Source organism: Myotis nattereri (assembly GCF_964212035.1).
Source record: "Myotis nattereri genome assembly, chromosome: 7".
NCBI lineage: Eukaryota > Metazoa > Chordata > Mammalia > Chiroptera > Vespertilionidae > Myotis > Myotis nattereri.
Genome location: NC_138082.1, coordinates 44218010 through 44233105, shown reverse-complemented (window position 1 = coordinate 44233105; position 15096 = coordinate 44218010). Strand labels below are relative to the sequence as shown.

The window sequence follows — 15096 nt, the reverse complement described above, 5'->3', positions numbered from 1 at the left end:
TAGCAAGCTAGTGTGCATTCAGAAGGAGTAACTGCAGGAAGAGCCCAATGTGCTTTGTTTCTCTGGCCTTTCTTCACAGAAAGATTAATCATCTGTGAAATGGAAACGGCAAACAGCAAGTGACACAAACTGAACCCTTCAAGCCTTTCCTCATCAGTTTTGTGGTTCTGAATCTAAAAGCTGCGTGTGGCAAGGTTCCCCTTACAGGCAGGTGTTAATAAAAGGCTCTAGGGTCTGAAAGGTCAAACTTAGCTCTTCCAGAAGAAGTGCATTTGAGAGTCATCTGTTTTTTGTTGTTGTTAAAGATAATTTATGGATGTTTAAAACATGCAATTTTAAAAATTGTTTGTAATACACAATAATTAGTAATAGTTTTTTTAATTTTCATCAATGCATTTTCCTTTACTATAAATCAGTCATTCTTCTATAAATATCCACTTATATAAATTACCTCAATATTAGTACATCTTCCTTCCAAATCTTGCTGTTAACAACAGAAAAAAATAAGGAAAAGTCCTATATCCTGAGATCCTGATTTGAAACACTCCAGGAAAAGGACTTCCTACAGATTTTAACAAGGAAGGGGCAAGCTAAAAACTTTTAATGAAATCTAACATGCTCTGCTTAAGAATAATCACTTTTACTCTTCTATAACTGAATTTCACTCATAAATGTTTAAAAGTGGCTAATGTAACACCATTTCCTACAAGGAGAAGATCAAAGTGCTATATTACAAATGCATTATGATTAAAAAAGCCCTGTGCAGCCTTGCTATTAACTGTTCTTTAAACCCTAAAAGGCTTCCCATAGATCTCACTTGGCACTGCATATACAACCTTTGACAAGTAATGTAGACCATTTTTATTCATTGCCTAAAATTGTAGGCAATTATGTGCGTCACACTGGCCACCTGCAAATTCTGAATGCCTGCTCCAGTTGTCAGTGTAAAAAACTAATGTCGGAGGGGATTAATCTAGGGGGAGAGAGTCCTCTTTAATGGCTCCAGCAGGTGAAATGGCCCAGCTGGTTACTATGATGAGTGGCCAGAACAGCTTATGTAGAGATACGCAACAAGATTATACAAAAGAAGAAACAGTGGTGCCATCTTATATTTGGTTTCATTAGTTTTCTTTTTTCAATTAAAGAAAGAAAAGAGAATAAAATAGACAAAAGAAAGCCAAACCAAAAATAAAGAAGGAAATTAAATTTTAATCATATAAAAAGTGTAAAATACTTTTGTAACTATAAATGTTTTTACAAAATGAATGGGATTCAATAAATGCTGTATGCTAGTGAAGGAATTCCAGTATATCTCTCTCATTTTAAATTAACTAGACCATCACTTCAGACATAGAATTGCTTTTTGGCACCCCCCCCCCCCCTTACACCTAAATACTGTATTATAAATTAGAAGCACTCAAATTTTAAAGAGAATTAACTCATAATTAAAGTTCCCAAATAGTGTATTAATTAAAGCCACATTGAAATCTTTTTAGAAAATTTGTTACCATCTTTGAACAGTTGAAAATAAAAATACCTTAAAATTTAAGATATTTTATTTTGTATTCCGTTCTCTCTTAATTATTCCCACAAAATATTTAATAGCCAGGAAAAGACAGATTAGTAAAAGATGTCAGTTTTACTAAAGACAAAACATAGATTGATCAGATAAGATTATGTTACATAAGTGATCATTATATGGTACAGTTGCAATGCGTTGTTTTTCTTACTTTAAGTAAAAATTAATTTTAATTTTAGCAAGAAATTAAAAGATATTATGTTCCTTATCTAAAAACTTCTAATTAGATGAAAAAACACACACAACATTTGGACTTATTTGTATATAATACTTAATGGATTGACTGAATTTTTTTCTTATGCTTGTATATATAAAATTATGGTTAGAACAAGAAAGGGTTCCAGTTCAGTGAATTTCCTTAACTGAAAAAATAATCTAGTACATACCTAACTTACTTTTAACAAATTAGAATACAATAAGTACATAAAACACTTTAATGCTTGACAACTCAGAAGTTATTTTAGGGTCTTGTATTTCTTTAGTAATATTGTGATGTAAAAATACAGATATAGGATAACTGTTTTGATAATTGTAGCAAATTCCTCATTTTCAAAATAAATTCTGTACATGATGGAGATTATGCAAAAATTCCTGGTCATTTGAACTTTTTGGTTCCATTGCAGTGATGTGAGTATACTATTTCTAGAGTTAACAAGTTAATGATAAGTGTGGAAATAAATCCTAGGTCTACCACTCACCAAGTCTGTGACCTATTACTTCATTGATAAAATTCATATGAGGATACTATCTACCCTCCTGGGGGTTGCTGTGATGATCAAAAGAGATAATGCATATAAGGTGTTTAGTGCAGTTTTTGGCACAGAATAAGTTCTCAGTTAATGTGAAATGTGGCCATTGTTATTATGATTGTTGAAAGATTAAATGCTAGGGATCTACAAAATGGCATTATATTTCTTTGGGTACTCCTTTAAAGCAAATAAGTATACATCTTCCACAAATGAACAATTGTTCAGTAGTCCTTTTTTCCAAATAACTGAAGCTTACCAACAATACTGGCTTTCTCAGTGAAAACCCAATTCAGGTTTCTAGTCTTAACATTCTACAAGAATTATCTAGCTTTTGTTGAACTATCTTTTAACTGCAAAGAAACTTAATACAAACACACCTCTGATACCTTGCTCTTCTACTTTGACTCTTCTTACTGAGAACCTCGTATTTCACTTTATAAATGCTCTATGTTTTATGCATTTTATATTGTTGTTAATAGCATCAGGGAGGATGTGTGACTTGCCTAAATTCCCATAGCTAGTAAGTGGCATAGCTGAGACTAAAATTCAGGTCTAAGTGACGCAAAATTTAAGTTCGGTCCTATCACTTGGCCTTTTTGTCTTCCTTACTGCCTTCCTAATTGCTCCTTGTTTAGCCTAGCAATTCCCAAAGTTGTTATTCAAAGTCTTCATTCTCATTCCAAAGTCATCAGAGAAATTCGATATTCTTACTTTTTGGGTACAATCTGTCAATCCATGTATCACAAAAATAATATTTTTCTCTGCATAAAATAATATAACCATTATTTACTAGACTTTTCAAGATTAATTATTAATCTTCTCTATTTTGATATTCTTCAGTTTCCATTACAGCAGAAATTATTCATCTGTAATCTATAGTTATCAGGGGTCACACCCTGAAGTTGTATTTTTTAAATATATTTTTTATTGATTTCAGAGAGGAAAGGAGAGGGAGAGAGAGACAGAAACATCAATGATGAGAGAGAATCATTGATTGGCTGCCTCCTATACACCCCTGCTGGGGATTGAGCCCACAACATGGGCTTGTGCCCCTTGACGGGAATCAAACCTGGGACCCTTCATTTCACAGGCCAATGCTCTATCCACTGAGCCAAACCAACTAAGGGCTAAAACTGTATTTAAAGTTCTCTATTTATGTGCCTTGGAAGGATGATAGCACATTTCTTCCAAATGCTTGTAAAAGGGATTTATTATCCAAAAAATCAAGAACAAATGTTGTGAGTGATTCTGTGGCAATACTCAAATGCAACAACAGCCAATAAAGTAAATGTTCCAGGTCCATGGACTCCCAGACCTGAGGTTCAGACACTGACCTAAAACTTGCTTCAGCCAAACCCTGCACTCAATTTTCATCTATTCTGATCAACACTGTGCAGATAAAAATTCTACATTTATCTAACATAATTCCAGTTAAATCCCAATCGGGATGTTGGAGAACATTACAAATTGAATATATCATTATTCTGAAAGAATGACTTGCTTGAGACTATAAAAATGTTTAGAGAGAAAACTGTGTCCTGCTTTACTATATATTAAAATAAACCACAAAGCTATAGTAAATAGAACAGTGTGATACTAGCACCAAAAGAGAAATATAGATTAGAGACAACCTTTGCCCTGGGCTGGGTAGCTCAGCTCATTAGAGCATCATCTTGATATGTCAAGGTTGTGGGTTCAATTGCCAGTCACAACACATACAAGAAGCAACCAATGGATGTATAAAATAAGTGGAACAACAAATCAACGCTTCTCTCTCTCTCTCTCTCTCTCTCTCTCTCTCTCTCTCGTCAATTTTTTAAAAGATAGAAACAACCTAAAACCCCATAAATTGGAGATTTGCTAATAAATTATGGAATATTCTAAGAACAGTTTTTATCTATTAAGACAAGATATATCTGTATTACATTCACATGGGAAAATGTCCAAAATACATTGCTTAGTGAAAAAAGTAAGTTCAGAAAAATGGAATAAGTTTAAGAATATGGATTCTATCATCAAACAGATTTGGGTATAAGCCCTGGCTCTGCCACTTTCTAGCTGTGAAATTCTGGGGCTGCTACTTGTTTCTATAAAACCTGTAATAACCCCAATTTAAAATATGGTGATTATGAGAATTAAATGAGAAAATACATGTAAAGTAGCTGCCACAGTAAATACTCAATAGACATTAAATATTACTATTTATGGCAGAACACATAATATGATTCCATTTGTGGTTTTGAAACTATCCTATATAATAAAGAGGTAATATGCTAATTTGTCCATGACGATGTCCAAGGCACATCTAGGCAGAAGCTAGTGGGCGGGAATGGGGGCGGGGACTTCTGCCCCCAGCGCAGGCCCGCGCAGGGCTGCCCAGCGCTAACCAAGCTGCCTCCCAGGCGGAGGCTGCTCCAGAGGAATGGTGGGCAGGACGGAGTGACCAGCCAAGCCCAAGTCTGGCTTTGACAGGTCCAGCGGGAGCCTGAGGCCCCCCGCCCTCCCAGGTCCTGGGCCGGATGGTGGCTCAGCAGCGTCTTCATGCACAGCTCCCAGGGGCGGCTGCGAGGTGGAGCGGGAGTGGGCGTGCAGAGACTGCCAAGCTTGCTAGCGCCCACTGGTGCCTGCCCAGGCCCCATACCTGCCTCCGCAGCCCAGCTACGGACGCTGCCCCGTGCTTCAGGCGGGGAGAGGAGGCTCGCAGCCGCCAGCACCCTAGGCCGCACTGCCTACATCGCTGCCTGCCTGGCTGGCAGGGATCAGAGCGTCGTGGGCGAGCTGCTCCCACCCCAGGGGTGGAACAGGGAGGAGGGCACTGGCACTGGGTACAGGGAGGGGACCTCATCTGGGGTCCTCCCGGAACCAGGAAGGGGCCTGGCATGAGCTTAGGAAGTCTGTCTGAGAAGGCGCCGGTTCATACCAATTGTTACTCTGCCATCTTCCTCCAGCTCTAGCCCCCCTGCCCTACCTGTCTGGGGGAATGGGCTCCAGGAGCCTTCCCGAGCGCAGACTGTGAACCTGGAGACTCAGGAAGAGTGCCTGGTGGGGCCGGGGCAGGGGCCGGTGCAGAACTACCGGGGCAGAGCTGCTTCGGTGTCTCTGGGAACTTTGCAACCCAAGCAGGAAACCAAGAGGGGAGAGGCCAGGAGCTGTGGATTCCCAGCGCTTTAGTCACTTGAAAACAGCCCTGCTTGGAAAGCGAGGCGGCTGTACATTCAGATGAGAAGTGAGGGGGCTGAATACCACCTTTGCTGGGCTCCCGTCAGTCAGAGGCCCGAACATCCACCATGAGAAGGAAAAAACAGAGGGAGGGACCCAGAGGAAGGGAGGACAATCGAAGGAAACGTGTCTAGACTTTCCCCAGCCCTTTCCCTCTTTCCGCTGCCTACAAAAGCCCCAGGCCCGGCCACAGTTCTGTCTCCACCTTTTAGTCCCCTGTTCTCCAACCGCAGAGGAAAGTAATAAAGAAGGAGTCTGTGCTGCCTCCAGAAAGTATCTATATACCTGATCGGCCAGTCGCCTCCTGCAGAGGGAGGCCAGACTGCAGCTTAGGCCCGCAAGGGCTCCCAGACTGGGGGGGGGGGGGGGGGGGCAGGCCGGGCTGAGGGACTCCCCTCCCCCCGTGCATGAATTTCATGCACCAGGCATCTGGTATTTAATAAATATAAGTATATGTACTCAAATAATGAAACTGGATAGGAGCCATATCAAATTGTCAACAACAGAAATCTCTAGAACTCTGGATTCCAGAGGACTCCCCTTTTCTGCCTTCTTTTTAAAAACCACAATGCTGTGTGTTTTTTAACCAGTATATCATCTTTAGAATAGGAAAAAAAATAAGGGTGTATTAACAGGGTGAGGGTAAAGGAAGGACTTCATCCATTCTCTGCCCACCATCTGTAATCCTAAAATTTGATGGCTAAATGGATAGACTTGGCATTTTATCAAGGTGACTCACTCTTATTCTGTGATAATTACAGCCTCCAAGCCTGATACTTTCCTCTAGCTAAACCCGTTACACTAATACCTGATGGTGACACTCAGATGAGCTGACCTGTGCTGGCTGGGTGGCTTTAACACAGCACAGCAAACAACGCATTCAGATTAGAAAACTGGCAGCAAGACCTCCAGCTCAAAATACAGAAAAGGTAGGTAATAATGAGTTTATGGGGATACTAACATCTTATTTTAAATTTTCTCCATCTGTGTTTGGTTGGCTATAGGCAAAGAAAAAGTAGACAGGAGGGACTATCCAGAAAAGTATGCCTTTAGTGTATGCACCATAGCATCAGTTCTTATATGAGTTAATTTCCCTTAGCATGTACATGCATAGATGGATCTAAAGTAGTCTGGCCTCAAATGAGTCTAATTTTTGTGACACTTGCCTCACACACAATGCATTCTTTTGTATTATCCTGGAAGTCTTAAACAGTGTTGCACTTCTGAACTGCTGTCCTCAAATAACACTGAGCACTGAGGACTTACAATGTACAGCTGCTCATTTTACACAGTATATTAAGTACATTATCTAACATGGTACTTTACTCCTAGTATTCTCCTAAAGGAATCTGACTCAGTCCACGTAGTCTCCTGGCCAGAACTAGTGGGCACTTAACCTATGGAGTGGTCTCGTTAAAACACACACACACACACACACACACACACACACACACACCCCTCAACATGATAAATAAGCCAACTCTAAGCAAGCAGAAGTAACGATGACGCAGAAATCAGGAACAAAAGCAATATATAAAACAGCATATGAATGGCAGAGCACTGCCAGAGAAACACAGTGCTGTCCTGGGATGATTTAGAATTCAACTCCAAAAGGCCTGATTATACCATACTTCCTGTTCTTGAATATTTTTGCATTTCCATTTCCCTTCTCACCTTGTGTTTTAAAAATAAAAATTCATTTATTAAAACAGTCTGAGCTGAGTCTCTGTTCCCTACAACTAAAAGTCCCCAATTATAAAATGCAGTAACTCTTCTGAGATTCAGTGACTCAAGATTTCTGTCTAGCAGATCATACCTATTTGTTCACATGATGTATTATCAAACAAGAAGTGAAATATTTTTCCCTAAAACCTTATGGATGTTTAAAACATGCAATTTTTAAAACTGCTCACAATACACAATTATTAGTAATAGGTTTTTTAATTTTCATCAATGCATTTTCCTTTACCATAAATCAGTTCTTCTATAAATATCCACTTACATAAATTACCTCGATATTTAGTATATCTTCCTTCCAAATCTTGTTACCAAGAGAAAAATAGAGAAAAAGTCCTATATCCTTAGATCCTGATTTGAAACACTCCAGGAAAAGGACTTCCCACAAATTTTAACAAGGAAGGGGCAAGCTAACAATCTGTAATGAAATCTAATATGTTCTGCTTAAGAATAATCACTTTTACTCTGCTATAACTGAATTTCACTCATAAATGTTTAAGAGTGGCTAATGTAACACGATTTCCTACAAGGAGATCAAAGTGCTATATTACAAATGTACTATGACTAAACACATGATTTGCTTAAAATAATTACTATAAACCAAGAAAGTAAAGTATCTTATGCAGTGTTACAATTAATCCTGGTCAATTATGCTTACACTAGAGGCCTGGTGCATGAAACTAATGCATGGGTAGGGTCCTTAGGTCTGGTCGGTGATCAGGGCCTTCCGGCTGCCAGCCAGGGCCTTCCTTCGCTCTGTGTCGCCCCCTGGTGGTCAACACATGTCATAGTGAGTGATCAAACTCCGGTCGAACTCCAGAGGGGACACTTTGTATATTAGCCTTTTATATATATGGATTCTCATGCTTCTCATCCCCATTTAAGAAAAAGGAGACCCTACCTCAATCCTTCCCACTGGCCTAGGAGTATCATTGTCAAAAAAAACACAAACCCTCACTTATGCTGAGAATAATTACTATGATAACTGTTTCTCCAGGAGCCATTAAGTAGTCCTACCATAGTCTGACTCCCATATTGGTATTACCACATCAAATTAAGCAACCTGTCATTTTTATTTTGAAAATTTTATAAGCCATTCCTAGCTTTGGCAGTATATGATATAAACTCAAATAATGAACTACAATAACGTCTAATCACATTCCTGGTTCCTGTATTTTCAAATAGTCTGCTACATTTAATAAATAGTTTTAACTTTGGGGTTAATTTTCCCAAGTTTATTTTTATAAAGCAATGAAATCAAAGTATAAAAACATTTAAGGGAAAAGCATTCATAACTCTACCTTCTAAGCCTCTTTTATCACAGTATTTCCTTCTAGGTGATTTTCAATAATTTCTTCAAAAATGTTATAACTACAACGACCACACTTCCCTATCACTAACACTTTGAAGATATACATAGCAACCACATAAACACTCAAGATTACAGCTAAATATGACTTTTTTTTATGAAACCTTAAATAGCCTGTCATCATAATACTTTGTTGCCAAAAGAAAAAGTTTCTCAATAATTTTTTAACAAAAAAGATCCTTTTCTAAAATCCCATACCGATATTAGATATTTTATATGCTCTATTTTAAAATTTTAACCAAGAAAAATGAACTTAAGTATCTAAAGCTATAAATTTTTACTTACATATTCAGGTTTTAGTTTTTTATCCCCTCCTCTCACAGCCACTTTTTCTAGTTTATCTATAATGGGCCCAATCATTTCTTCATCTTTAAGCTGAAGCTCTTCATGTATTATTTCTATATCTCGAATAGGATCTACACTTCCTTCAACATGTGTGATGTCATCATCTTCAAAAGCACCTAAAATCAATTAAAAGGAAGAAATTCAATAATAACTTTTTAAAATCCAGAAGGTTATTATTAGAATAAAAACCCCTATAAGGTTAATAATTATACAAATTAATCTGAATTCTTGCAAGTAAGATATAGCATTTCTTTTCCTATTTAGTAATATTTAGGGCACTAGCAACAAAACAGTAATTCAAGAGCTTCAACATTTCAAAAACTGACTGAAACAAATAAAATTATGATCTTTACAGAAAGAAAATTATGCTCCAAAACTATTGGTATTTTCAGGTTTGGTACATTAAGGTACTGAATTCCAGGCATGAGAGCCTGAAGTTCTAACACTATTAGGGTTTCCAAGGGAAACCGGATTTGAGGGAGGGGGGCAAAATCATCTGGCAGACCTCTTCCCTGCTTCAATCTACTTTATCACTGTGGTTCTGACGGTGATTAGATAATGAACCACTCAGACACACAATTTACACAGCAGCTAATTTCATCGGCCTGATTTGAGGGTATGGTTTTTAGGGGGCTATCAAAGAAGCAGATGAAGGTGCATTTGTCATATATGAGTGACAACCATTCACACTCTCTGAACAAAATGGTGCTGGCCCTTATTAGAAACACATGCTATTATCACATATTTAAAGTGCAGTTGAAGCCATAATTTCAAATTGCCAACTGGAAACATAAGGGTAAAACAACCAGATATTACTGAAGCATGTGTACTGACTTTATGCCCTTTTGAAGACATAATGTGGCAACATAATTCAACTGGGATTTACTCAAATTACCAGATAAAGAATAGCATTGCAAAAATGAACAAATACTAAGAAATATTACAAATAGAAAGCAATGACATACCCATAAACAATAAATAAATTCATAAATAAATTATTAATTAAATTAATTAAAATTACCAATTAGATTATGTTCCCAAAATGAGATGTTTTCAAACATAAAGTATCATTATTTTACACAGAGGTACCATAGCAATCAAAAGATGGTTTGAGTTTGATGGAGAAATAGTGACTACAGATCATTCTATATACCAAAGACCAAAATATCCTCATTACAGATGACAAAAAGTTTTAAAACATAATTTCTTCAAATTAAAAATAATTAAGCTCTTTGTATCTCAATGTGGAATTCATTAATAATAAAGCATATACATATTACTGCAGTTAAAACATAAGTATTTAATACTTAAGTTTTCTTGACATACAACTGATGTTTTATTATGTACTGCCAAATTCAAATGAACAATATTAGCAAGAAATGAGAAGAAGGTGCATTATGTCTTATTAGTAAACATATGAGACAGACCATGATTTAGGTGAATTTTAATTATTTTAAAAGTATTAAAGAAGTCTCCCTGGAAGGACAGCATTATGTATTGCTTGTCATGATCTGAGGCATATTACACAAATGGCGCAATACAATAGGAAAATAAAAATAAAAGTTAGCTTGCTGGCAGTCTGAACAACAAAGGAAACAGGGTCAGTTCAATTATAGAAATAGCTAAACTTTTTCTGACACTCAAAATGAAAAATAACCTAAATAGTTGTCTTTATTGTCTTTATGTAGGGGCCAATGAGCAAATATAGTGATGTCCTCCACAACATTCCTACAGCAATGCATCAGCAGGTTTTAAATGGCAATGTCTTAATGACAACCCTCAATTTTAAACAAGTGGATAACAGAAACAATAATCGCAACTCTCCTGGAAGCAAAGAAAATAAAGCACTCTGATAATCTGAACTAATCCAAATAGAAAACCTAGAATAAAGGTGGGGGGGATCACTTGTCTATCTTACAACCTTCAAATTATTCTCCAGAATGCACCTTGCCTGGAGTCTGCCAAGGATTAGGTTAAGAAAGGAGTTGTGACTGGATCATCACTAATCCATTGCCCCTACTATAAGAATAAAAACTCAAATCACAGACCCTATACATTATGGATTACATTTTTGTTCCTATGCCTGAAAGTTAGTATTATTATTATACTAGTAGCCCTGTGCACGAAATTCGTACACATTAAAAGGGAATTAGAGGAAATATTTTAATATTGCTATTTGCCCTTTCTCTATAAAAAGTGTCAGAGATGAATGAAAGAAAATTAGTAAAACGTATATGAAAATCTTCCTCCTGTCAGAGTCTGGGGCATGCCGCGGGACCCAGAGTCAAGTCCCCGCCCACCTGCAAGTACCTAGAAAGCGCATAAGACCCAGACACGGCTGGCCCCAACCCCAGTGGGTGAGATCCAGAACCAGCCGGCCACACCCCAGTCAAGCCCGCTGGGTAGGGGGCGCAGCCTCAGGTCCTCCGTCAAGCCCCGCCAGGCGGGAGGCGCGGGCTGAGGTCCCCCTTCAAGCCCCGCCAGGCGGGACGGGGGCACGCAGCCTCAGGTCCCCTGCCCTGGAGCCATGCAGCTTCAGGCCCCTGCTGATCGCTAGTTATGGAAACCCCACCTCCGCTGTGGGCACAGCCATCTTGTGTTACGGGAACCCTGCCTCCACTGTGGGCGCAGCCATCTTGTGACGGCATGATGGAGTGAGGGTCAATTTACTTATCACCTCATTATTATATAGGATTCATTTATATGTGCTAACATACTATAAGAACTTAATTTTTTTTATAACAAATGTTTTTAAATTAGTTTACTTTTTCCATTACCATTTTCCCCCATATCCTCCTCCACTTCCATCCAGTCCCCTACCCCCACAATCACCACTGTTGCTATGTCCATGAGTTCTTTCTTTTTCTTTTTTGCTCAATCCCTCTACCACCACCACCACACAGCTCTGACAGCTGTCAGTTCTCTAGCTATGTCTATCTCTATTTTGCTTGTTAGTTAATTTTGTTGATTAGATTTTCACATATTACTGCAATCATATGGTACTTGTCTTTCTCTGACTGGCTTATTTCACTAAGCATAATGTTCTCCAGGTCTATGTATGCTTCCACAAAGGGTAAAATTTCCCTGTTTTATCCACTCATCTATGGATGGACACTTGGGTTGCTTTCAAATCTTGGCTATCCTATCTAATAAAGACAGAATATGCAAATTGACCATCACTTCACAACAAAGATGGCAGTGCCCACAGCCAATAAGGAGGGAATATGCAAACTGATGCAACAAAGATGGTGGCGGCCGGGCCGGGACGCTTGCGCAGTGCGCGAAGGCAGAAAGGTGGCTCCAGGCCAGAGCGAAGGTGGAAAGGCGGCTCAGGCAAGAGTAAAGGCAGAGCCAGCAGCCAGGGGAAGGCCTATTCTTGCACGAATCTTCGTGCATCGGGCTTCTAGTCCTACATAATAAAAGCCTAATATGCTAAGTGTCCGGTCATCTGGTCGTTGTTCAACCAATCAAAGTGTAATATGCTAATGATATGCTAAGGCCACTCAACTGCTTGCTATGACGTACACTGACCACCAGGGGGCAGACAGTTAACCGGTTGACCAGTCACTATGATGTGCACTGACCATCAGGGGGCAGATGCTCAGACCAGGTTAGCTTGCTGCTGGGGTTCGGCCCATTGGGACTGTGCGAGACAGGCCGGACACACTCTGGAACCCTCCCGCAGTCCCTCCCCAGCTGGCCAACATCCTGCATCCCTCCCCGGCCCCGATCATGCATCAGTGGGATCCCTTGGCCTGGCCTGTGCCCTCTTGCAATCCGGGACCCTTGGGGGATGTCGGAGAGCCAGTTTCAGCCCGATCCCACAGGCCAGGCCAAGGACCCCACTGGTACACAAATTCGTGCATCGGGCCTCTAGTTGTAAATAATGCTGTAATTAACATAGGGGTGCGTATATTCTTTCAAATTAGTGCTTCAGATAAATTCCCAGAAGTGGAATTGCTAGCTCATAAGGCAATTCCATTTTTAATTTTTTGAGGTAACTCCAAACTGCTTTTCTTGATAATAAATACTTCCAAAAATTAAGATAAAAATTAAGTAAAGGGAACAGTAAAGTTGTCCTTTAAAATTGAATAGCCTTGCCCCAGCCAGTTTGGCTCAGTGGATAGAGCATTGGCCTGTGGACTGAAGGGTCCTAGGTTCAATTCCAGCCAAGGGCATATGCCTAGGTTGTGGGCTTGATCCCCAATAGAGGGTGTGCAGGAGGCCGCCAATCAATGATTCTCTCTCATCATTTATGTTTCTCTCTCTCTCCCCCTCCCCTCCCTTCCTCCCTGAAATCAATAAAAATATATTAAAAAAATAATAAAATAAAATTTAATTGCCTTTTTATGAAATGAGGCCTAAAACAGGTGTAAAACTAAGCTTATAGAAATGTGGTGGCCATTTGGGCAACTTACCATTTCTTAGAACTGAAAAATTATTGAATAAAATTTCCAAAGACATGCTCCTGGGCCATTAGCAAACTTTACCATACACTTACATTATAGCATTCCTTCACATCTTATTATTATTTTTTTTAGTATAAGCTTTATTGGTTAAGAAAAAGGGCTTTAAGGTCAGACAGGCTTACTGGTCATAAAATTTTAGCCAAATCACTGAACCTCTAAGGACCTCATTTTCACATTTTTTAAATGAAGATCTTTCTACTTCTCAGAGAATAGATATGACTAAATCAAGATAACACGTAAAGTACTAAGCAAACAGCCCAACATATAGAATTATTTCAAGTAACTGGAGCATATACTAATTTTTTAAGATGCAGGAATTAGTAATTTAGGAGAAATTCCATAGTAATGCACTCAAACATTAAATTTGAGTAATAACATTTCATGTTAGTCAATTCTTTAGAATAGGTTAAAATAAACTTTGTGAGTTTATAGGGGTTTCCCCCCGCCCCCCCACTGATTCTGGCTAGTTCAACAGATCATTTTTACCCTACTCTATGGCCAAAGTTATTTATTTCAATTTCACATTACTAAAACAATTATAATTTTTGTGATTAATATGTATTTGTAATAATTATTATCATAATTCTCCTTTGGGAAAAACACTGTACTGGTAAGGATAACTTCATTTACCTTGAAGACTACACTATATTATACTGAATTGCCTGGTGAGAAAGTTATTTCCATTTCAATTCTCTTTCAGCCCTTCTATGTCAAAGAAAGTCTCAGTTAGATGCTGTTGGTCTTTAATGGCTAACGTTTATAAGGTTATCTTTTTAAGAACAGAGCAGGCCTCAGCCTCTGTGCTTCTAAAGACTAAAAACTAACAAATAGGTAGTTTTCACTGTATTTATTTTTATTTTCTTCAATACTAGGAGCCCAGCGCGTGATTTGAAATCACGCTGCCCACCCTCCCTCCCGTCTGGCCCTGCCTCCCTCTCTGGCCCTTGAAGCAGCTGCAGCTGCTGCTGATCAGGCCCTCCCCCAGCGCAGGCCCGGAGGCCCCTGCCGCCCCACCCACGCTGCGAGTGCAACCTCCGGTCCAGTCAAACTGTTTTGGAGTCCCGGTTAATTAGCATATTCCTCTATTTTTTATATATATGCAAGCAATACTAATTTTCCACTTACATTAAAGACAAAGTTTCCTGTTTAAATAAATTTTGGGGTAAAATCAAGAAATGCAGAAAATATTAACTACTAGAGAGCTGGTACACAACATTTGTGCACTGAGGGGGGGCATCCCTCAGCCCAGTCTGCACCCTCTTGTATTCAGGGGATGCCCACCTGCCGGCTTAGGCACACTCCTCGCCGTGAGCTGGGCTTCTGGCTGAGCGGTGCTCTACCCTGTGGGAGTGCACTGACCCCCAGGGAGCAGCTCCTGTGTCGAGCATCTGCTCCCTGGTGGTCAGTGCACGTCATAGCAACTGGTCGTTCCACTGTTCGGTTGATTTACATATTAGGGCTTTATTATATAGGATGGTTACTTTGGTGGTGGAATGTTATCTGATTAAAAAAAAATTTTGGTACTATTCTGTGTAAAACAGTGTAATGCAATGGAGCTTGTGTGTGCTGGGGGATGGGAAGGAGGGCACACTGCTGTGTAATACTTTAGCTAAGAAAGTCAGGGAGGCC

General features: G+C 39.2%; 1 protein-coding gene across 2 annotated transcripts in view; it reads right to left on the bottom strand.

The window, feature by feature from the left end:
- OLA1 (Obg like ATPase 1) overlaps nucleotides 1-15096 on the bottom strand; it is a 156695-nt gene that overhangs the window by 52140 nt on the left and 89459 nt on the right. For both annotated transcript variants that reach the window (XM_081095634.1, XM_081095635.1), the window contains exon 5: nucleotides 8939-9114. In XM_081095634.1, the coding sequence (XP_080951760.1) occupies nucleotides 8939-9114 (176 nt within the window). The remainder of the gene's footprint in view (nucleotides 1-8938; nucleotides 9115-15096) is intronic.